At 51.1% G+C, this 23,653-nt stretch overlaps 1 protein-coding gene across 2 annotated transcripts; it reads left to right on the top strand.

Annotated features, from left to right (window-relative positions):
• The first annotated feature begins 227 nt into the window (after positions 1-227).
• XRCC1 (X-ray repair cross complementing 1) lies at positions 228-23,653 on the top strand. Of its 2 annotated transcripts, none has more exons than XM_088830126.1 (17): positions 228-403; positions 1,360-1,452; positions 8,829-8,939; positions 16,932-17,090; positions 17,861-17,935; positions 18,029-18,134; positions 18,327-18,436; positions 18,517-18,622; positions 18,790-19,048; positions 19,256-19,372; positions 20,783-20,876; positions 21,010-21,145; positions 21,399-21,453; positions 21,548-21,687; positions 22,779-22,869; positions 23,269-23,344; positions 23,461-23,653. In XM_088830126.1, exons 1-17 carry the CDS (start codon positions 353-355, stop codon positions 23,572-23,574), a joined length of 1,893 nt encoding a protein of 630 aa, XP_088686252.1. In that variant the 5' UTR covers positions 228-352; the 3' UTR covers positions 23,575-23,653. The 2 variants fall into 2 exon arrangements, with proteins under 2 accessions (XP_088686252.1, XP_055267937.2); XM_055411962.2 differs by having other exon boundaries at positions 229-403; positions 18,511-18,622.

The raw sequence follows: 23,653 nt of genomic DNA on the forward strand, positions 1-23,653 counted from the left end.
CATTTGGGGCGCCGAGGATGGCGCATTTCTGCTGGGGACCAATCCTGCAGGCCAAGCCCGTTGCTAGGATAGCCTGGTGGGAAAGTGACCGGGAGGAGGGGCTAGAGAGCGGTTTGGCCAGAGCTAGGCGGGAAAAGCTCGTTGCTAGGGAACTCGGCGCCTCTCGCAGCTCTCCGGAGAGACGCACTAGGCATGCGCAGTGGTGACGTAACCGCCGGCGCGCCGCGGTTTGAAAGGCCCGAGCCTCGTGCGCTTGCGCAGTGAAGGCCGCACGGGCCGCACCCCCTGTGAGCCCCCTAAACTCAGACCTTCGTGCATCGTTTGGGTCAGGCGAAGCCCACACGACGTTGACATGCCGGAGATCCGCCTCCGCCATGTGGTGTCCTGCAGTAGCCAGGACTCGGTGAGGGACTGGCGTGGGGGAGGGCGGAAGAAGTAAAGGAATTCGTCAGCGGGTTGTAGGAGAACTTTTGGAGTCTCAAAGGTGTTGAAAAAGAATCCGTATGCGGGATTCCAAGAAAGAGCTTTACTGGGGTTCTTAAGAATTGCAGTTTGAGAGACACAGATTCCGGTAAACGGAGTGTTGGCAGAAGGAATCAGTGGCTTATGAGGACAGAGGTCAGCAGGTTGTTAAAGTGGTGTGAAGAGAATTCTAATTGACTTTGATAGACGTAAAGAACTATTTGGCTTAAAGAAGAAGCTGTCCTGAGTTACTGGAGGGTAAGGGTCTGATAAGTCCCTTGAGTTTCTGGCACATATTCTGGATGCCTGTGTGAATACAATAAGTGGTCAAAAGGTCAGATTCCACTGTAGCTGCGACCCGCTGGGTCAGAATTCCTCAGTGGTCACCCAGTCAGTCTTAGAGAAGACTTTTAGCAATAGGGACTTCATTTTGGTTTTCCTTTCAGCAAGGGGACTTTGTGGAATTCTAAGGAGGGTCATGGGAGAATTTCTGGGCGGCCATAGGGAAATCTGGAGAGATGTGGGATAGAGGAATTTGCTGAGAGAAAAGGAGGGTGTTTTGCTTCCTGGGAAGGACCAGAGGTGAATTTCCAGGGGACACTGTTGAAGGGGACTCCAGGTAGAGTGTGGGGGGATTTATTATTTTAACACTAGAAGGTTTTGTTTGTGGCATAGCGAGATAACAGTGCTGGGATAGTTTCAGTGAACAGCAAGGGACTCAGACATGCATATACATGTATCCATTCTTCCCCAAACCCCAGTGTGGGGGGATTAGTAAGGAAACTTAAACCTGGGTGATGTCAGAGGGCTTGAGAGAACTCTCAGGGTAATCTGAGAGCTGGGAACATAGCTCTCATCTCTGAACCCTAACCTTCCCTTTTCTACTCTTCTCTCCAGACCTACTGTGCGGAAAACCTTCTCAAGGCAGACACTTACCGTAAATGGCGGGCAGCCAAGGCGGGTGAGAAGACCATCTCTGTAGTGCTCCAGGTGATTCTGCCAGCTGCACCCCCCCCCACCGTCTTTTCTTTTTCCCCCTCTCTGCTGGGTGGCGTGAGGGATCTTAGTTCTCTGATCAGAAACAGAGCTGGAGACACCTGCTCTGAAAGCTCAGAGTCTTAACCAGTGGACCCCCAGAGAAGTCTCCCTTCTTCCATCCCCTTAATAGAAATCTGTAGGTCCAGGGTCCAGACTCTACTCTGGAGTTAACTGGCAGTGAGCTGAGGCCCTTTCTCTTCGGTCCTCACCACCTCACCTGGATAATGAACAGTGTGTTCCCTGTGCCCTTAGCAGAGGAGATAGGTGATCCAAGGACTAGGCCAGGAATGAATCCATGTGTGGTCCAGGTAGGTTGCTGCTCTTTTCTGAGCTAATCATCCTCATTTGGAACAGAGTAAACCATTGCCACGCATTCTGCCTTCTAAAGGCCCTGGGCTTCAGACTGGAGTTGTCTCATATCATCTAAACCAATCAACCTCATTTTACAGATGGGTAAACTGAGGCCTAGGAAGGGCCAAAGTGAAGTGGCCAGTCTTAGTGATCATTGTGGAGGGCAGAGTGCTTTGGTACATGCCTGGTGAAGTTGGAGGGAGCAAAGGGAAAAGTGGAGTTTGACCCAGGATGGTGAGAGAATTCCCAACGGGCTTTTCCCATCAGGCCTAGGAAACTAGTGGGAGAAGCGAGCTAGTGTGGTCCCAGGTGCTGCCTGGATGTTCCCCTGTGTGATCTGGCTCTCCAGGGAGTTGGATGGTGTTGGAGCTGTTTTCACCCCTCATCCATGGCCGTGCTGAGACCTGAACCCAATGTGGGTGCTCTAGCCACGTTTTCTTGCTTCTTTGTGTCCGTATGTTGACTTCCTTTCCTTTTTTATTTATTCATATTTGGCTGCGTTGGGTCTTAGTTACAGCATGTGGGATCTCGTTAGCTGGCCAGGGTTGGGAACCTGGGCCCCTGCATTGGGAGTTGGAGTCGTAGCTACTGGATCACCTGGGAAGTCTCTGTCTTTAAGGAAAAAAAAAAATTTTTTTTTTTTTTTTAAATTTTTTGGCACAGCACATGACACTTTAGAGCCTTAGTTCTTCAGCCAGGGATTGAACCTGCCCCCCAGTCCCGTGCCCCGTTGGAGGCATGGATTCTTAACCACTGCACCACTTGGGAAGTCCTCAACTTCTTGATTTTGGCCACATTCATTCCTCCAATGTAAGGGTGTTTGTGGAGGGATTTGGGGGCCAAGGCCTCACGGATTGTGTTAAATATATTATTGTCTGTCTTACCCAGTGGTTCTGAAAATGTTTTGGTTCATAGACCTTTTTGCAAATTAGGGAGAAACTGAGAATTCTCTTCCCAGGGATTATACACAAAGCCACAAGATTTTGTGACTGATTTTTGGACTTTAAGTATCTCATAGTTTCTAATGTAGTACAGTCAGAATAGTGAGAGCTAACTATTTATTCACAGTTACAAGTGTTTGGGAATACCCTGGTGGGCCAGCGGTTAGGATTCCACTCCATGCCATGAGGCCCAGGTTCAATGCCCAACTTGAGAAAATGCCCCCCACCTGAGAAAAAAAAACCCTGCCAGTTACCATTCTAAATGACTCGTATAGGTTAGTTCATTGAATTCTCATAGAAATCCCATCACCTCATATCTGTCATTATCCCCTTGTATGATGAAGAATCTTAGCCCAGAGAGATTATACAGTTTGCCTGGAGCCAGTATTTTAAACAGAGAGATGCAGGTGACTGACAAGTTAATCTCAGGTGGAATTTAAGTCCCCATCTCTCCCTCTTACTGTCCCTGTGACCTCAGGCAAATGGTTTCATTTCTCAGAAGCTGTTTTCTCATCTGTCCATGGAAGATAATGTGATCCGAGCCCAGGGTTACCGTGAAAATCCGGTGACATAATGTTTGCAAAGCTGCCTTGTCACCACGCAGGTGTTTGTGTAAAGGGGGGGATTCATGTGTGTATTACTGGGTGATCCTGCTGGGCTCTTTTATGATCAGGAGCATCCTGTTTAATTCTGCACTGCTGTTTGAGTGGGAGTAAGAAGAGACAGGAAGTGGGACGTGAGAGAGCCAGAGGAGCCTGACCAGGCTCATATGGTCCATAACTCAAAAAAGCACAAAAGGGAGGTATACACTGAAAAGGGAGTCCTCACCACAGGCCACCTGCTTCAGTCCCCTCCTGCCCCATCCCTCCCATTCCTGCTAGCTAGGTCTTCCTTCCTGTGGCAGTCAGTGTGAGCAGGTTCTCACGTGGTTCCCCAGGTCACTCTGGCCACATGCAAGCATATGTATTCACCCAAACCCCCTTTTTTAAACTATGTATGGCAACCCACTCCAGTGTTCTTGCCTGGAGAATCCCAGGGACGGGGGAGCCTGGTGGGCTTCCGTCTATGGGGTCACACAGAGTCGGACACGACTGAAGTGACTTAGCAGCAGCAGCAGCAGCAGCAATATGTACATGGTCATCACCCTTGCTTTTTCAAAGAAACCGTATCTTAGAGGTCCATTGTCATGGCATCAAGTTCTACCTTATTCTTCTGAATGGTGCATAACATTGCCTTTCATGGATGTGGAACCTTGTTTTAAAATTTTAATTTAATTTTTAAATTTTTTGGCCACAGTGGGCAGCATGCAGTTTCTTAGTTCCCCAACCAGGGATCAAACCTGTGCCTCCGGCAGTGGAAGCTCGGAGTCTTAACCACTGGATCACCAGGGAAGTCCTTTCTCCTAACAGCTGATACTTACCAAACACTCTCTTCTTGAGATAAGATTCATGTAATGTAAGTTCATTATTTTAACCATTGAAAGTGTGTAATTCAGGGGAATTGGTATTTTCACAGCGTGCAGCATTCATTACAGCGTCTAATGCAGAACATTTTCATCACCCCCCCAAAAAAAAACCCAGAACCATTAAGTGGTCATTCCCTATTACCCTCTTCCCACAGTTGCCCTTAGCAACTGCTGATGTATGTTTTTAAATAGCAAAAACCATGAAATTCAGTTGTTTATTTTTTAATTTTTTCACTCATGAATTTATGGAATTAATCTGAATTTAACATTGCTGCTGTATATTTCAATCTATACTTGATATTAACCTTTTTAACCTTTTAAATAGCAAAACCCATGAAATTCAGTTGTTTATTTTTTAATTTTTCACTCAAATGAATTTATGGAATTAATCTGAATTTAACATTGCTGCTGTATGTATCAATCTATACTTGATATTAACCTTTTTAACCTTTTTAATATTTAAATCATAATACTTATATCCTATATTTAAAAAACTATATGGTTATTTTAGTTTAAACTTCTATTTCTGATTTTTTTAAAAACTTGAAGTAGAGTTGATTTACAGTGTCATGTTACTTTCAGGTGTATAGCAGTGATTTATTTATACATGTGTGTGTATCTATATTGTTTTTCAGATTCTCTTCCCTTATAGGTTATTACAAAATATTGTGTGTCATTCTCTGTGATACGCAGTAGGTCCTTTTGGTTATCTACTTTATACTAGTGTGTATGTGTACCACTGATGTACTTTCTGTCTCTCCGAATTTGTCTGTCCTGAACGTTTCATATAAATAAGATCATGCGATATACCACCTTTTGTGTCTGGCTCCTTTCACGTAGTTTTTGGGTTTCCTCCATGTTGAAACTTGCATCAGACCTTCATTCCTGTTTATAGCAGAATACTGTTTCATCAGCTCAGATGGTGAAGAATCTGCTTGCAATGCAGGAGACCAGGGTTCATTCCCTGGGTCAGGAAGGTTCCCCTGGGCAAGGGAATAGCAACCCACTCCAGTATTCTTGCCTGGAGAATCCCATGAGTGGAGGAACCTGGAGGGGTACAGTCCATAGGGGTCACAAAGAGTGGGACCTGACTGAGTGACTCATACTTACATTTTCATTGTTCCATTGTAGGGAATCATACCATATATATCCATTCATATGGACATTTGGGTTGTTTTCATATTTTTTTAATTAGAAATTTTTTGTTTTTCATAAGAAAGAAAAGGGAGCATCTGTGTGTGTTTAAAGTAGAGCTAGTGGCCACCTCATGTGACGAGTTGACTCACTGGAAAAGACTCTGATGCTGGGAAAGGTTGGGGGCGGGAGGAGAAGGGGACGACGGAGAATGAGATGGCTGGATGGCATCACCGACTCTGTGGACATGGGTTTGAGTGAACTCTGGGAGTTGGTGATGGACAGGGAGGCCTGGCGTGCTGTGATTCATGGGGTCGCGGAGAGTCGGACACGACTGAGCGACTGAACTGAACTGAACTGAGTCGTATGTGAAATAAGAATTAGTCTTTAAAATACAAAGGTGTGTGTCCTACTGGATGGAGGGTCCCATGCTTTTATTGTGGGCGAGGCAGAGGTATTGAGTCTTGGTTTCTTTTTTGTACGTGCCATGTGGCAGTGGGATCTTAGTTCCCTGACCAGGGATTGAACCCAGGCCCCCTGCGGTGGAAGCTGGGAGTCCTAACCCCTGGACCACCAGGGAAGTCCCAACATGTTGAGGTTTTACCACAGGATTGAAATTGTGGAGTTGGAAAGCACCGTTGGCTTGTAGTCAGGCAGTTGGGTCTGACTTTCTCTGCCAGTCATTACCTGTGTGTGACATGTGAGCCATTGATTTTCCTGTCTGCATCTCGGTTCCCCCATCTGTCAAGCTGGGGACCCTTCCTCCCAATGTGGGCGTGAGGATTCAGTGATGCTCAGCACAGGAAGAGCTTTGCTCAGCGTGGTAGACAGAAAAACGGCCCCCTAAAGGTGTTGGTCTTCGATGGTGACTCACTGCTGATGCAGGAAACACAGGTTCCATCCCCGGGTTGGAAAGATCCCTGGAGAGAGAAAGGGCAACCCACTCCAGTATTCTTGCCAGGGACATCGCATTGACAGAGTAGCCCAGTGGGCTACAGTCTGTGGGGTCACGAAGAGCTGGACGTGACTGGCCAGCTGAGTGCGCGCGCACACACAAAAGTTGTCTGCATCCTAATCCCCAGAACCTGTCCATGAGTCCTTTACTGGGAGAAAGGGACTTTGTGAGGGTTTTTAAAATATTTGCTTATTTGGCGGCATTGCATCTTCGTTGGGGCATGCGGGATCTTCCGTCTTCCTTGTGGTGTGCAGAGTCCTTTGGCTATAGCGTGTGAACTCTTAGCTGCAACTTGTGGGATCTGGTTCCCCGACCAGGATTCAAACCCAAATCCTTTGCATTGGGAGGGCAGAGTCCTAGCCACTGGACTCCAGGGAAGTCCCTGTAAGGATCTCGAGGAGGGGAGATGGGCCTAGATGGTTTGGGGGGAGGCAGTGTCATCACAAGGGTCCTTATCAGGGAAGGAGGGAGACAGGAGAACCAGTCAGAGGAGCTGTGGGGATGGAACCAGAGGCCGGAGCGATGCCACTGCTGGCTCTGGAGATGGAGGAAGGGGCCGCCGCCCGAGGAGGGCAGGGGGCTCAAGAAGCTCAGACAAGACGAGGGAACGATTCTCCCCCAGAACGTCTAGAAGGAACGCAGCCCAGCTGACACTGGATTTAGCCCAACCTCGTGACCTCTGGGAAGTTACACAGCAGCTTCCTGTTCCAATGGCTCGCCTGTGAAATGCAGATGAAAATAGTTCGTGGCTCCGAGAGGAGTCAGCGGTCTTACAGGTATCACAGGTCTGCCATGCCGTTTACACTCAGGTGCCACCACAGTGGCTGTGCGTGGCGATGTTTGGCATTCTGTGTCCCGTCAGCTCCTTTCAGAAGTGGGGAGCCCCCCTTCCCTCATGAGGAAATTGCAGCTCAGAGAGGTTTTATGTCACCCAGGGCTGCACAGCTTGCAGTGGCAGGGCTCGATTTGAAGGCGGGCTGCCCTCCCCACAACCCAGGCTCCTTCCTCCGCTGTCGGGATGTTCCTGTCTGTAGCAGTGTGCCAGCAGTGTCTCCATTCCAGCTCCCAACTGGGAGGTGACATTGCAGATCTAGCCATCGGATGTTCCTGGCTGTGTGGGGTGGCGGACTAGGAACCTTTGGGGGTCATAGTCACTTGTCATTCTGTGAGCCAAATAAAACAGCCCCAGAAACTTTCCTGGTGGTCCAGTGGTTAAGAATTCTTCTTTCCATGCAGGGGATACAGGTGTGGTCCCTGGTCAGGAAACTAAGATCCCATGTGCCTTGGAGTAACTAAGCTCGGTCATCCAAACAAAGGATCCTGCAATGAAGATCCCCAGTGTCACAACTGAGATCCGAGTTAGCCAAATAAATAATAATTATAAAAGCCCTAGGATGGAAAGTAGGAGATTGCTTCAGCTCCTGTAGCTGCCTTCCACCCCTGCATGACTTTCTATGCGTTTACGTCAGGCGGGACTGTCAGAAACTTTGGGGGAAGACTTCCTACAGTCAGCTCTTATTTTTGGCTGTGCCGGGTCTTCATTGCTTTTGCGTGGGCTTCCTCTAGTTGTATTGAGCAGGGGCTCCTCTCTAATTACAGTTTGTGGGCTTCTCTTTGCAGTGGCTTTTCTTGATTTGGAGCACGGGACACAGGCTTCAGTAGTTATGGCACATGGGCTCAGTATTTGCAGCTTAAGGGCTCTAGAGCACAGGCTCAGTAGTTTTGGCTCATGGGCTTAGTTGCTCTGTGGCATGTGGAATCTTCCCAAACCAGGGGTCAAACCCCTGTCTCCTGCACTGGCGGGCGGATTCTTATCCCCCGAGCCACCCGGGAAATCCAGCTCTTTTCATCTTTCAACAAATAGTCATCGAGCAGTGATTAATAACACTTCCTGACTGGCAGCCACAGGGTACCTGCTACATGCCATGCCCTGTGAATGTGGTTTTTATGTGCATAATCCTACATAGGGTGATCATCCCCACTTTACAGTTGAGGAAACTGAGGCTCCAAGAGCTGAGCTGACAAGGCCCTATAGCTAGGGTGTGGCAGAGATGGGACTCAAACCCAGAGTCCATGGTGATCCAAACCAGACCAGGCCCCTACCCTCAGGGAGCATCCATGGGATCCTGTGTGATTGTGGGCAGGAGCAACTGGTGTGCCCTTTTTCTGCAGAGCTCCACCAAGGTGAACTCTGTGGTGCCGGCTTGGAAGCCGGTCAGGCAGAGTCTGGTGGAGCCGGGAACGTGGGTGCCAGGGCATAGGCAATCGGTCAGTGTCTATTTTCCAACTCTGACTCTACATCTTGTGCTGTGTGCAGGGGACACTGTGGCAGCCTGCAGCCCTGCCCCCTCTGTCACCGAGTTGACTTGGCAATGAGACGAGGTGGCCCGGATGGGGGTTGTCTGTCTTCTGAAGTCCCATGGGGAAGCCCGGTGGGGCACGGGGCAGAGCAGCACTGACCTGGGCCTTGCCTCTCCTGCAGTTAGAGAAGGAGGAACAGATCCACAGCGTGGACATCGGGAATGACGGCTCGGCCTTCGTGGAGGTGCTGGTGGGCAGCTCGGCCGGAGGCGCCGGGGAGCAGGACTATGAGGTAAGCTGGCCTTGAGGTGCGCCCCCAGCTGATCTCTGCCCCAGATGCCTCCGTTGCTGCCCCAGGGTTTCCCAGGCCCAGGGCCACCTCAGCCCTTGAGAGGAGCTCAGGGCTCAAAGAGATAAAGAGCTGACCCAGGTGATAAGCTGTGTGCCGAAACGGCATCACGGTTGCGGAAAGAACCAAAGGCATTGTGTGTTTTACTGCTCGGGCATCTTAGTGGCTTAGCTGGTAAAGAACCTCCCTGCAGTGCAGGAGACCCAGGTTCAGTCCCTGGGTCAGGAGGATCCCCTGGAGGAGAGCATGGCAACCCACTCCAGTATTCTTGGGCTTCCCAGGGGGCTCAGTGGTAAAGAATCTGCCTGCAATGCAGGAGACCCAGGTTCAGTCCCTGGGTGAGGAAGATCCCCTGGAGAAGGGAATGGCAACCCACTCCAGTATTCTTGCCTGGAGAATCCCATGGACAGAGGAGCCTGGCGGGTTACAGTCCATGGGGTCGCAGAGAGTCGGACGGGACCGAGAAACTAACACTTTCCCTTTCCCTGCTTGAGAGCAAAACTACTTTTATGTCCCAGAACTTCTCCAAGATGTCCCGGCAAATTGACATTTCAAATTGCTTGAGGCGCCTCTGTGAGCTACTGGATTCGTGACAAATGTGCACGAGTCTTTTGCTGTATTACGAATATTTTAAATGTTGACCCAATCCCTTTTTTTAAAAACCAGTTGAATTAATTCAAGCAGGACTGGGGAGATCATAGTGAGCCAGCTGGTGAGTCAGCCAAACGTTTTGGGGAAAAATAAACATATTGTGAAAAAGAGAGTTTATAATTTTAAGTGAACGAATCTGTTTTCTCCAAGGAATGGTTTTTTCCTTGCAGTGAGAAATTGTTTTTAATTGAGGTATATTTTGTGTATAATAAAATGCACAGGTCATCGTTCTGACAGATGTACATACCTGGGTAACCATCCCCCAGATCGAGACATAGAACACTGGACTTCCCTGGTGTTCCAGTGGTTCAGACTGCCTTCCAACGCAGAAGTCCTGGGTTCAATCCCTGGTCAGGGAACTAAGGCCCCACATACTTTGGAGTGTGGCCAAAAAAAAAAAAAAAAATGACATAGAGCATCACGGGCCTACCTGAAAGCTCCCTTATGTCACTTTGGGGTCACTTCTCCCACCCTCAGCTCAGGCCACCACTACCTCTTTTCTGTCACTACAGACTAGTTTTGCCTTTCCTAGAATTTCATATAAATGGTGTTACAATATGCAGTTTTCAGGTATTTTTTTGTGTGTGGCTGACTTCTTTTACTCTATACTGTTTTTTGAGGTTCTGACATATTGTGTGTGTGTCAGCAGTGTGCTCCACCTTACTGCTGTGAAGTTTCACTGGAAGTGTAGACCTCAGCTTGTTCATCCGTTCTCTTTTGACGGGCCTCTGGACTGGTGCCACTTTTTGGTGGTGGTTTTTGTCCGCACCTCACAGCTTTCAGGATCTTAGTTCTCCAAGCAGGGATTGAACCCAGACCCCAAGATTGCAAAGTGCAAAAGAGTGAAAGTGCAAAGTCTTCTCAACACTAGACCGCCAGGGAACTCCCTGCCACTTTTTGATTATTATGAACACAACTGCTGTGAACCTTCTTGTACAAGCCTCTGTATAGAGGTCTCTTTGGGGTAAATACTTAAGAGTTGAATTGCAGTGTCTTCAGGTAGATCTCTGTTTTAACCTTATTAGAAGTGGATAGTTTTCCGGAGTAGTTTTTTCCATTTTCCATTCCCTTCAGCAGTATATGAGCTCCACACCCTTGTTTATACTTGATATTGCCGATCTTTGTTTATTTTGCTGGGCCAGGTCTTAGTTGTGGTCATATGCAGCATGCAGGATCTAGTTCCTTGACCAGGGATCAAATCCGGGCTTCTTGCATTGGAAGTGCAGAGTCCTAGCCACTGGGCCACCAGTGAGGTCCGGCCAGTCTTTTCAATGAATATGTGTGTTGAATTTTATCAAGTACTTTAACATCATACAAGGTACATTCCAACCAATGAGGTTTTCCTTGAACACACATTCTTATTCTAAAGGTTCTAGGGGACTCCCTGGTGGTCCAGTGGTTAGGATAGGAGGGCATGGCAACCCACTCCAGTATTCTTGCCTGGAGAGTCCCATGGACAGAGGAGCCTGGAAGGCTACGGTCCATAGGGTCGTGAAGAGCTGGACATGACTGAAGTGACTTAGCTAGCACGCACACATGGCGGTCCAGTGCTTACGATGCCACTGTCATTGCCGGGGCCCAGATTCAATCGATCTCTGGTTGGGGAACTGAAATCCCACAGGTTGTGCAGTGTGATGAAAAATAATAAAATAAAGGTTTTGTAAGTTGCAAAAAGGCAAATTGATGGCACGTTATGTTTTAAAGAGTTTATTTAAGCAGACAACTTGAATCCAAAACTAGGTAGCCAAAACTCAAAAATGATTAGAGGTGCTTTGTGGGTGGGCTAGGACAGAGGTTTTTAGAGAGAAAACAGGAAAGCAGAGCAGAGCAATTATTTAATGGACTAGAGTTTGAACTTTTTTTCCACTAATTTTTTTTGGAGTATAGTTGCTTTCCAATATTGCGTTAGTTTCCACTGAGCAGCAAAGTGAATCACCTGTGTGTATGCACATACCCCTCACTGCTGGATTCCTCCCCGTTTAGGTCCCCACTGAGCCCTGAGCGCAGGGACCCCTGTGCTGCACAGTAGGTTCCCATCAGCCGTCTTTGCTGTACAGGGTATCAGGGGTATATGTCTGTCAGCCCAGTATCCCAGTCCACCCCACCTCCCTGGAGCTGAAACGATTTTCTTACTTGGGAAAATCGAGGGACTTGGCTGTTCACAATTAGTTGATTTCATTTTCTTAGATTTGAGTTCATCAACTCTGGCTTAAATTTTCATCGGTTTACTGAAGCTACCTAAGGCTTTAGAGTCACCCAGTCTAATGGCCTCCGTGTTTAAAAGTTTACATAAAATCAACCATCTTTGGGGCAATTAAAAAAAGTTCTCTCTTCTTCTTGGCAAACAGATTCAGATCAACATTCCACTTTTTAATTATGAGAAGAGCCAGTGCATTTTTTTGCTAAAACTGCATCTAATCTGGCATGTGGATCTTTATTATTCCTCTCTTATCTACCTAGAAAAGTGGAATGGTCAGCTCAGGGCTTTACGTTTGCAGAGTCTGGAAACCCTTATGTCAGTAGTCTCCCATCCCCTTGAGGTTTTTTTAAATTTTATAATTTATTCATCATTTTTGGCTGCCCCGTGTCTTCATCTCTGTGCGCGGGCCTTCTCTAGTTGCACTGAATGGGGTTTACTCTACTTGTGGTGCACGGGCTCAGTAATTGCGCTCCTGTGGCTCAGTTGCCCCGAGACGTGTGAATCTTCCCAGACCTGGGATCGAAACCTTGACCCCTGCACTGGCAGGTAGATTCTTAACCACTGGGAAGTTGCACACTTACTTTTATGTTGTGTGTTTGATAATATCAATTTGTTGTTGTTCAGTCGCTAAGTCCTGTCCGGCTCTTTGCGACCCCATGGACTGCAGTACACCAGGCTTCCCTGTCCTTCACTGTCTCCCAGAGTTTGCTCAAACTCATGTCCATTGAGTAGGTGATGCCATCCAACCATCTCATCCTCTGTTGCCTCCTTCTCCTCCTGCCCTCAGTCTTTCCCAGCATCAGGGTCTCTTCCCATCAGGTGGCCAAAGTATTGGAGCTTTAGCTTCATCCTCAGTCCTTCCGGTGAGTAGTCAGGGATGGTTTCCTTTAGGATTGACTGGTTTGATTTCCTTGCTATCCAAGGGACTCTCAAGAGTCTTCTCCAGCACCACAATTTGAAAGCATCAATTCTTTGGCTGAGCACCTTCATTTTGGTCCAGCACTCACATCCATTAATGACTACTGGAAAAACCATAGCTTTGACTAGACGGACCTTTGTCAGCAAAGTAATATCTGCTTTTGAATACGATGTGTAGGTTTCTCATAGCTTTTCTTCCAAGGAGCAAGTGTCTTTTAATTTCATGGCTTCAGTCACCATCTACAGTGATTTTGGAGCCAAAGAAAATAAAGTCTGTCACTGTGTCCAGTTTTTCCCCATCAATATATGCAATCTTTGTGTGTCTGAGTCTGCAGTTTGTGGTTTTTGCTGACCTTAAATCATGGCAGCCTATTTCCTCATGCCTGCACTCATCTCACACTCTAGTAAAGTCATGCTCAAAATTCTCCAAGCCAGGCTTCAGCAATATGTGAACCGTGAACTCCCAGATGTTCAAGCAGGTTTTAGAAAAGGCAGAGGAACCAGAGATCAAATTGCCAACATCCGCTGGATCATGGAGAAAGCAAGAGAGTTCCAGAAAAACATCTATTTCTGCTTCATTGACTATGCCAAAGCCTTTGACTGTGTGGATCACAAGAAACTGTGGAACATTCTGAAAGAGATGGGAATCCCAGACCACCTGACCTGCCTCTTGAGAAACCTGTATGCAGGTCAGGAAGCAACAGAACTGGACATGGAACAACAGACTGGTTTCAAATAGGAAAGGAGTACGTCAAGGCTGTATATTGTCACCCTGCTTATTTAACGTATATGCAGAGTACATCATGAGAAACGCTGGGCTGGAACAAGCACAAGCTGGAATCAAGATTGCTGGGAGAAATATCAATAACCTCAGATATGCAGATGACACCACCCTTATGGCAGAAAGTGAAGAGGAACTAAAAAGCCTCTTGGTGAAAGTGAAAGAGGAGAGTGAAAAGTTTGGCTTGAAGCTCAACATTCAGAAAACGAAGATCATGGCATCTGGTCCCATCACATCATGGGAAATAGATGGGGAAACAGTGGAAACAGTGTCAGACTTTATTTTTTTGGGCTCCAAAATCACTGCAGATGCTGATTGCAGCCATGAAATTAAAAGACGCTTACTCCTTGGAAGGAAAGTTATGACCAACCTAGATAGCATATTAAAAAGCAGAGACATTACTTTGCCAAGAGAGGTCCATCTAGTCAAGGCTGTGGTTTTTCCAGTGGTCATGTATGGATGTGAGAGTTGAACTGTGAAGAAAGCTGATCACCGAAGAATTGATGCTTTTGAACTGTGGTGCTGGAGAAGACTCTTGAGAGTCCCTTGGACTGCAAGGGGATCCAACCAGTCCATTCTAAAAGAGATCAGTCCTGGGTGTTCATTGGAAGGACTGATGCTAAAGCTGAAACTCCAGTATTTTGGCCACCTCAAGTGACGAGTTGACTCACTGGAAAAGACTCTGATGCTGGGAGGGATTGGGGGCAGGAGGAGAAGGGGACGAGAGAGAATGAGATGGCTGGATGGCATCATCGACTCGATGGACATGAGTTTTGGTGAACTTCGGGAGTTGATGATGGACAGGGAGGCCTGGCGTGCTGTGATTCATGGGGTCGCAAAGAGTCAGACCCGACTGAGCGACTGAACTGAACTGAATGGTGTGTGTGCGTGTGTGTGTTAATTCCACTCTTGGGTAATATATAGGTGGAAGTTCTATGAGGGCCTGGTTTGAATACATTCCTCCAAAGAGGATTTGCCCCACCCAGCACCTGGTGATACTACATACATGGGGCCACTTACATTTTAAACTTGGGTTTTCCCACTCTGATAACTAGTGTGGACTTTTGCTCCAAATCCTTGAGAGTAGAGCTCTCAGGCAAGAATAATACTGTGGTGGGTTGCCATTCTGTTCTCCAGGGCGTCTTCCCAACCTGGGGATCGAACCCAGGCCTCTTACATTACAGGCAGATTGTTTACCATCAGAGCTACCAGGGAAACCCATCTGGGGATAGGAGTCTGCAGAGAGAATTTTTCATCTTTTCTCTTCTGGGAGAGAGCTCTGGCCAGAGCTAAGGGCTCCCACTGACTCTCCCCACAAGACACGTTTCTCCCTAATTTACTCATGGAAGGAAGGTTCAGCTCTCTGCACAGGGGTGTTTCCTGAGATGCCTTTCTTCCTGAGTTGGAGCTCACACTTTGAACTCCCCGTTCTCCTTGCTTACATTACTAAATGTTGTTGTCAGTCACTAAATCCTGTCTGACTCTTTTCGACCCCATGGACTGCAGCACGCCAGGCTTCCCTGTTCTTCACTGTCTCCCAGAGATTGCTCAAACACATATCCATTGAGTCGGTGATGCCATCCAACCGTCTCATCCTCTGTCACCCACTTTTCCACTTGCCCTCAGTCTTTCCCGGCATCAGGGTCTTTTCCACTGAGTTGGCTCTTTCTATCAGGTGGCTGAAGTATTCCTACCACATAGAACCCTTTGATTCAGTCAGGTTCTGTGCCACCTGAAGTTGGTAACAAGGCAGACACCAACATCTGTGCCACCCACTGTATCAGTCAGGGTCCCACCAGGAGGCTGAAATCACACAGGTTAGTTTAACAGAGAGAATTAATATAAACAATTAGTAACAAAGTATTGAACTAAAGAGGCCAGAAGACACAGGTAGGGCACAGAAACAACTGCTGGGAGCAGCCACCGCCGTTAGGGTTGGAGGAACAAAAGGAAGAGGTTGGAATTGTTGAAATGCGGGTGTTTTGAAGCTTGGAGGTGAACCCTTGGGGCTGAAACTCAGATCCTGAGGAATGGGTGATCCCCAGCTGGTTCTGGTCTTACCCTGAGAATGTGTGGTGAGGCTAGTTCTGCAGGTCCTGGCATGCTGCAAACTGGATTCACCTGTGCAACTCGCCCCACCCCACCCCCACCCCCAACCCCCCTGGAAGAACTGCTGCACAAGTGGCAGCAAAGCACACCTGAGGTGCTGTTCACCTGACCTGCAAGAATCCACCTCCCTTCTCCAGCCTCGCAGCCTCTCTCTCTAGCTCCCCCTGCTGGTGGAGCCTGCCAAGTAGCAGCTGGCAATTAGAAATGTCCCCAGCATTCCACGGAGAAGGCGATGGCACCCGACTCCAGTACTTTTGCCTGGAGAATCCCATGGACGGAGGGGCCTTATAGGCTGCAGTCCATGGGGTCGTGAAGAGTCGGACACGACTGAGCGACTTCACTTTCACTGTTCACTTTCATGCATTGGAGAAGGAAATGGCAACCCATTCTAGTGTTCTTGCCTGGAGAATCCCGTCTATGGGGGATTCTGCTGTCTATGGGGTCACACAGAGTTGGACACGGCTGAAGTGACTTAGCAGCAGCAGCAGCAGCCAGCATCCCAGAGCTGAGGCACCAGTGTGGAATTTTTTTTTTTTTTCTTAAAAAAAAAGTTTAAAAATATTTTTTCTTCTTTTTTATTTTTTCCATTATATTACTTTATTTTTTATTTATTTGCTTTTTTATTTTTCAAAGATGGATCTGAACTGAGAAACGGTCAAAAATTTTTTTAAATTAATTATTTATTTGGCTGTGCCAGGTCTTAATCGTGACACACTAAGATCTTCAATCTTCATTACAGTATGTGGAATCCAGTTCCCTGATCAGGGATCAAACCCAGGCCCCCTGCACTGGTAATGCAGTCTTAACCACTGGGCCGCCAGGGAAATCCAGAGACAGTCAATTAATAGTGGGTGTATCGCCCCTGTCTCTTTGGTTTCTGGGCTGTTCCTTCGGGCCCTAACACTTCCCTTCTGCTCCCTCAGTCATGCATTTCTGAAAGGTCATTGTGAATATCCTCTGCTGGGAGCCCACCGATCTGGGAGGGTTCCCAAGGCTGTGCAGTCCTCTGCATGTCCAGATATGGAAGACTCTGGAAGAATTTAGAGAAGGGTGGTTTAGATCTGGGAGTAGAAGGATCCCTCTGGGGCCTGTGTCAGGGAAGGACTGACAGGACACCAGGAAGAAGAGAAACGTCTAGAAGCCTCGAGGAACACTGAGATAGAGCTGGATCTGGAGACCCCCTAGTCTCTGCTCAAGTCCCTGCGCTCTTCCTGTCCCTAGGAGGTGTCATTGCCACCAGCCAGGCCTGGTCCTTAGCCACTCTGCCTTTTCCCAGGTCCTTCTGGTCACCTCGTCTTTCATGTCCCCTGCCGAGAGTCGCAGTGGCTCGAACTCCAACCGCGTTCGTATCTTTGGGCCTGACAAACTGGTCCGGGCAGCAGCAGAGAAGCGCTGGGACCGAGTCAAAATTGTCTGCAGCCAGCCCTACAGCAAGGTACCCAGGGCAGGAGTGGGGTCCTTGGTCCCGCGCCACGGGAGAGGCGAGAGGCTGATATTGAGTCCCCGAGGGCTGGGAGGGCCGGACAGTCCACCTCCCCCTGCGTTCTCTGAAATTGGTTTTTCGTCCTCCCCATATAGGAATCTTGGTTTCCTGGAGGAAGATTGGGAAGGGTGACCCGCAAGATCTCACGGGAATTGGGAGGGGGAGCTGCTGACTTGTGGGAGACATGTGGCTTCTTAGAGCGGGGCCTCAGAGTTGGCATCACGAGATCTGGAGTCAGAACGCTGGTTTAAAACCTGGCTGCTCCACTCCTTAGCTCTGTGATCTCGGGCTAGTGACTTAACCTTTCTGGCCATCCTGGGACCCAGGTTCCTTCCATCTCATGGCTCCATATCCACCCAGCAGAGGAGGAAAGAGCCGGGAGCATTTCTGAGTCACGGAAGTGGCACACGGCCCTCCTTCCCATTCCATGGGCAGAAAATTGGCAGGCAGAGTGGCTTTGCCTAGACACCCTGCAGCCTTTGCCAGTTGCTCTGAGGCTCAAGGGCTGAGCACGTAAAGGGCTTTGGGCTGAGCCTGACCCCAAGTTAGGGCTCAGTAACAGCTTGCGGTTATCATCCTTGGTGTGATCAACCGGGCAGCTCCTCAGATGTGTGTATCCATTGGAGGGAAAGAATCAGGAAGGGGTTTCTCTAAACGAAAGGGATGGGGGCCAGGCCTTTGTCCTTGGCCAGACTCCCTGACTCCCACCCTTCCTCTCCCAGGATGCCCCCTATGGCCTGAGTTTTGTACGGTTTCACAGCCCCCCAGACAAAGACGAGGCCGAGGCCTCACCCCAGGTAAGCTCTGCCTGCCCCTGCCCAGAGCCTTCTCCCCACCTCTTCATCACCTGCCAACAGCCCTCCCACTGCACTGACCTTGTGGGACCTTAGAAGGTGACCAAGCTTGGCCAGTTCCGTGTGAAGGAGGAGGATGAGAGTGCCAGCTCCCTGAAACCTGGGGCTCTATTCTTCAGTCGTATCAACAAGACACCCCCAGGTGAGAACGGAAAGCCTGGGTCCTGAGCAAGTAAAGGCTGGGGGCCTGGATCTTGGGCCTGAGGGAATGGGGCTGGACCCCTGGGTCACTGCTGGGTCTTGGGAACAACACTTTGTGACCCATGGATAGGAGGGAGCCAGAAGGCCTGAGGGTCCAGCCCCCTCAGCTGGGACCCACTTTCTTCCTCTGCAGTGGCAGCCAGTGACCCGGCAGGACCCAGCTATGCAGCAGCTACACTACAGGCCTCCAGTGCCGGCTCCTCAGCCTCCCCGGTCTCCAGGGCAGTAGGCAGCACCTTCAAGGTGAGATCACCAGACCCTGGGGGGTGGAAAAGGAGGAGAGGAGCTGGAAGCCTCAGCAAAATCCACCCGCTCAGCCTCAGGAGTCCCCCAAAGGCAAGAGGAAGCTGGATTTGAACCAAGAAGAAAAGAAGACCCCCAGCAAACCACCAGCTCAGCCCTCACCACCTGCCCTCAAAAGACCCAAATGTGAGCAAACTGGATTCCTTGTTCCCACAGAGGGTCTGAGGGTGGAGGGGTGGGGATCCTGGGTCTGAGGGAAGAGGGCCTGGGGGTCTGAACTCTGGGTCTGAGAGAGGAGAGGTGGGGGTGTAGCCCTACATTTTCTAACTGAATCCACTCTCTGACTTCCCCAGTGCCAGCTCCAACCAGAACCCCAGCCACTCCCCCCACCCCTGCCCCAGCACGAGGGGCAGCACCAGGGAGGCCCCGAGGAGAAGGCGCTGAGCCCAAGGCCCCCCGCGCAGGCCCGCAGGAGCTGGGGAAGATCCTCCAGGGTGTGGTGGTGGTGCTGAGCGGCTTCCAGAACCCCTTCCGCTCGGAGCTCCGGGACAAGGCCCTTGAGCTGGGGGCCAAGTATCGACCGGACTGGACTGCAGACAGCACGCACCTCATGTAGGCCCGCATCCCCTCCCTCACTCCCCGCGGCCCCTTCTCCGGCTTCTGCCATCTGCTCCGTCTCGCTCGCTCTCTGTCACTTCACCTCTCTGTATCCTCTGCCCCTTGTTCTCTTTTCTTCCCTCCGCCCCTCTGTCTCTCTCCCATGTCCCTTGTCTCTTTGCTGTTGCCGCTCAGACCACCCTCGATTTTGCTCCCCACCAGCTGCGCCTTTGCCAACACCCCCAAGTACAGCCAGGTCCTAGGCCTTGGAGGCCGAATTGTGCGCAAAGAGTGGGTGCTGGATTGTCACCGCATGCGGCGGCGGCTGCCCTCGCGGAGGTGAGGGTCTCTGCACATGTGTGGTTTACACACACACACCCCTACCCTGCCCCTCATCCCCGTGCCGGGTAGCGCCAGGGAGGGATCTGGGGAGAAATCAGGCTGTGGCCTGCCAGCCCAGGGTCAGCCGACTTCCCAGAGGAGGAGGGGCAGGGCTGGGAGATGGGGAGGAGAGGGAGGGCATCCCCGGGGGTCCCAGGAGGGCTCTGGGAAGTCTACTTAGCAAAGGAAAAGGCTGCAGGCTGGAGAAACAGTGTTCACAAAGGCTCAGGGCGGAGAATGAAGTGTTGGAACCTATTGACATTCATTCATCTGAAACCCCTGCTTGGTGTCAGGCTGGGCTGCCCACTGCTGGACCCCAGACATCAGTCCCTCCTTTCGAGAGCCTCTGGCTTTGATGAGGGGCCAGACTTACTGTGAAATACTTTGGAGGAGGGCCCACAGGGAGAACTGCAGTGAGCAAGGGTTCTTCAAGGAGGAGAAGAGGTTCGCCAGGCTGAGCAGAGGCAGAGGAGCCGAGGCTGGGTCATCCTGGTGTCTGTTGGGAGGAGGGGCTCCTTTAGCAGTCTGAGCCCCTGGACCACCAGGGAAGGCCCTGCCACTTTAAGTCTTCTGAGTTTCCCAAGAGCCATGGTTCTACAGTGAGGGTAATGTAATGTTAGTCGCTCAGTCATGTCTGACTCTTTGCAACCCCATGGACTGTAGCCCGCCAGGCTCCTCTTGTCCGTGGAATTCTCCAGGCAACAATACTGGAGTGGGTGGCCATTTCCTTCCTCAACAGTGAGGGTAACTTACCCGAAAAAGGCGTCACCAGTTGGAAGCGACCATATCACATGCAAAAGGGTCTTAGTGTGGGGACCAGGGCAGCGTCGCCAACAGGTTCACTTGCTTCTGCTGCGTACACACTCTGCCCTGTGATTTGGGGCCACTTGATTCATCTCTCTGGGCCTCCATTTCCTCATCTGTAAAGTGGGGCTAAAAATAGCACCCGCCTCAGGATTCAGCGACTCTGAACCTGTCAAATGTTCAGAACAGGGCCTGGCACATAGGAAATTTGCTTTTGAGATTTTTCCCTTAATCAGTAGGCGTTCTCCTAATGAGAAACTGATGCATGAAGGAGAGAATTATTTCTGATTTTTTTTTGTTTGTTTCATTTCTGAAATGAGACATTTCTTCCCTCAGAGGGAGGGGAAGCCAGGGATTGCCATGGTCTATGGTGTGGGTGGCTGAAGGTCCACGGGGCCCTTCTGGAGCTGGGAGAAGGGGCAAGCCAGGAGGGAGACCACGACTGCACCCTGAGGATTTATTTATTGATAGTAAATGCCAGCGCCTGCTGCTTCTTAAGCCCCCCTCCCCACCTCCCCTGGAGGACACATCTGCTGTTGGTCTGAGGCCCGATCCCTCCCCCAGGTACCTCATGGCTGGGTCAGGCTCGAGCAGCGAGGACGAGGGGGGCTCTCACAGCGGCGGCAGTGGGAATGAAGCCCCCAAGGCTCCCCGAAAGGTCCATGCCCCCTGCCCAGCACGGGGGAGGGTGGAGTCGGGGAGCACATGGTACCCCAAACTCTCCTGTCTCCTGCGGGCACACACACCCTCATTGCCCCTTCCCTCTTCCCTGACCCACCCTCCCTCCTCAGCGCCCCCAGACCAAAGCCAAGCCCCCTCAGGCAGCAGGACCTAGCTCTCCCCAGAGACCCCCAACCCCAGAAGAGACCAAACCAGCCTCACCAGGGGCCCAGGAAGATAATGACGACACTGAGGCGGAGCAGTCAGGTCAGAGTCTGAGGGAGGAGGGGCTGGAGACCCAGACTCCCTCATCTAGAAGGGGAAGGAGTTCCAAGTCTGAGCTCCTGGGTCCAGCGAGATGGGGCTGGATCCCAGACAGTGGATCTGGGGGGCGGGGAGGCTGCCCCCTCACCTGCAACTGGATCTGGGGAGCGATTGAGCTGGGGGTTGGGACACCCCATCTGTGCTAGGTGTGAGACTGGGAGGTAGGGGCCTTGAGCTGACTAAAGTCTACTCACAGAAGGACAGGACAACGGGGCAGAAGACTCTGGGGACACTGAGGATGAGCTGAGAAGGTAGGGTGGGGCTGGGTGGTCAGGGTGGCCGTGGCTGTGGGTGGAGGGGGAGCCGGTCTGCACACTCCTCCCCCACCCTTCTTGGCCTCCCCAGGGTGGCCGAGCAGAAGGAAGAAAGGCAGACCCCTGGTCAGGAGGAGAATGGCGAGGACCCGTACGCGGGATCCACAGATGAGAACACGGACCACGAGGGCCCCCCGGAGTCTCCCGATCTGCCAATTCCCGAGCTCCCAGGTGGGAACCCCTCCCTCCCGATGGGAGGTTTGGCCCTGTCACTTCTCTAAGGTGACTTGCCCCAGGCCCCCTGGGATGGCTGCTGCCCACTCTGACTTGTCTCCCAGGCTCCTCACCCTCCTCCCTGACTTTTGCCACTTCCGTATCCTCTTAGGCCTGTTCCCTTCCGGTCAGCGTACTTTCCTGTCTGTCCCGTCCTGACTTCCGCTGTGACCACCTCCCTCACAGTCCAGCCCCCCGCCAGACCCCCTTTAGCTTCTCACCCCCTGATGACAGGGACCTCCCACTCCCTCAGCTTCAAGACCAACTTGGGGGCTTTAAGAATCTGCAGGTACCCCGGCTACACCCATGGGTTCAGCTTTGTCGGTGGGGTGGGGCTCAGGGAACACAGATGCACTGATCCCTGTTGGGACCCGCCTCGCTATTCATCACCAGACGTGGGGGCAGGCGTCGGAGCCTCTTCTGGTCAAGAATGAAAAGAGAGGGGCTCCCCGGGTGGTCCAGTGGTTAAGACTCCAAGCTTCCTGTGCAGGGGGCTCAGGTTTGATCCCTGGTCAAGGAACTAAGATCCCACGTGTGGCGCGGCGCAGCCAGAAAGGAGAGAGAATGAAAGGAGAGCTGGGCAGTCAGAGGCTCTGAGTGGAGGTGAGGGTCAGTGGCCACTGGAAAAAGCCGTTTCCACCTGGTTCCTCACAATGATGGGCAGGAGCATACTCTGATCCTCCTCCAAAGCCCCAAAGTTGTTGGCAACTTAACAGAAAGTCATGTTAAACTGGAACAATCGAAGTGGCAGGGTGTGAAATTTCCAACCTGGACCAAGTTATGGAACTGATTGACCTGGTGTAAGAAACACGTTGCCACTAATAGTAATTGTATCTTTTACCATTAATATAAAACCCCATTAGGCCTGCCTGGAGCCACTGCTTGTCAGGGATGGCTTCTGAGTCAGGGTGTCCACGGACATTCCTCACCCCATCCAGCTGCAGCGCCGGCCTTCCTGTCCTGTCTGCAAGTGTCCCGTGGCTCCTGGCTGGCACCCCTGGACTCCAGGGGTTCACGTTGGCTCTCCCCGCCCCATCTCTCCCCTGCAGACTTCTTCCAGGGCAAACGCTTCTTCCTTTACGGGGAGTTCCCAGGGGACGAACGGCGGACGCTCAGCCGTTATGTCACAGCCTTCAACGGGTCAGTCTCCAGGGGCAGGGGGTTGGGAGGTGGAAGGTCGTGGGGAGGATGGAGAAGGGATGTATCCTGAGGGTCGACACAGGCTGTGGAGCTCCGTGCCAGCCCTGCTCACTGTGCTGGGCCCTGGATGCATAGCTTCCCTCACCGCACCCCCAAACTCCCCATCCCCGACCCTTCACCTCCACTTCCTCGTCTCTAAAGTGAGGCTCCTCACCGCCCTTCTGAAAGGATTGGTGCTGGCAGGAGCTGGTGATTTCAGGGATACGGCGAGCCTGGCACGTGGAGAGTGGGAGACCCACGGGTGGCCCCCAGGGACACGGGTGGGCATGGAGAGAGGACGGCCTCTGAGGGTGGTTGGGGAGGAGGGCGTCAAGAGAGCGGACGCCGATTCCCCACCAGGGAGCTGGAGGACTACATGAGTGAGCGGGTCCAGTTTGTGATCACTGCGCAGGAGTGGGACCCCAGCTTTGAGGAGGTGAGCCCCGGAGGGGCAGGGAGAGGGAGGCCCAGCCTGCGCCAGCACATCCCCCCACCCGCTTCCTGCTCACACGTTCCTGCCGGTACCCTTCCCGCTGCCCCCGCCCCTTTCAGGCCCTGACTGACAACCCCTCCCTGGTGTTCGTCCGCCCCCGCTGGATCTACAGCTGCAACGAGAAGCAGAAGTTACTGCCCCACCAGCTCTACGGCGTGGTGCCCCAGGCGTGAAATGTGTGTGCACACACACGGACGCATGCCCGCACACACACACCCCCACACGAGTTTAATAAAGGAGACTTGGCTTGGA

The sequence above is a fragment of the Moschus berezovskii genome, chromosome 22 (assembly GCF_049115385.1).
Source record: "Moschus berezovskii isolate FMDL1 chromosome 22, NW_MosBer_1.0, whole genome shotgun sequence".
NCBI classification, from domain to species: domain Eukaryota; kingdom Metazoa; phylum Chordata; class Mammalia; order Artiodactyla; family Moschidae; genus Moschus; species Moschus berezovskii.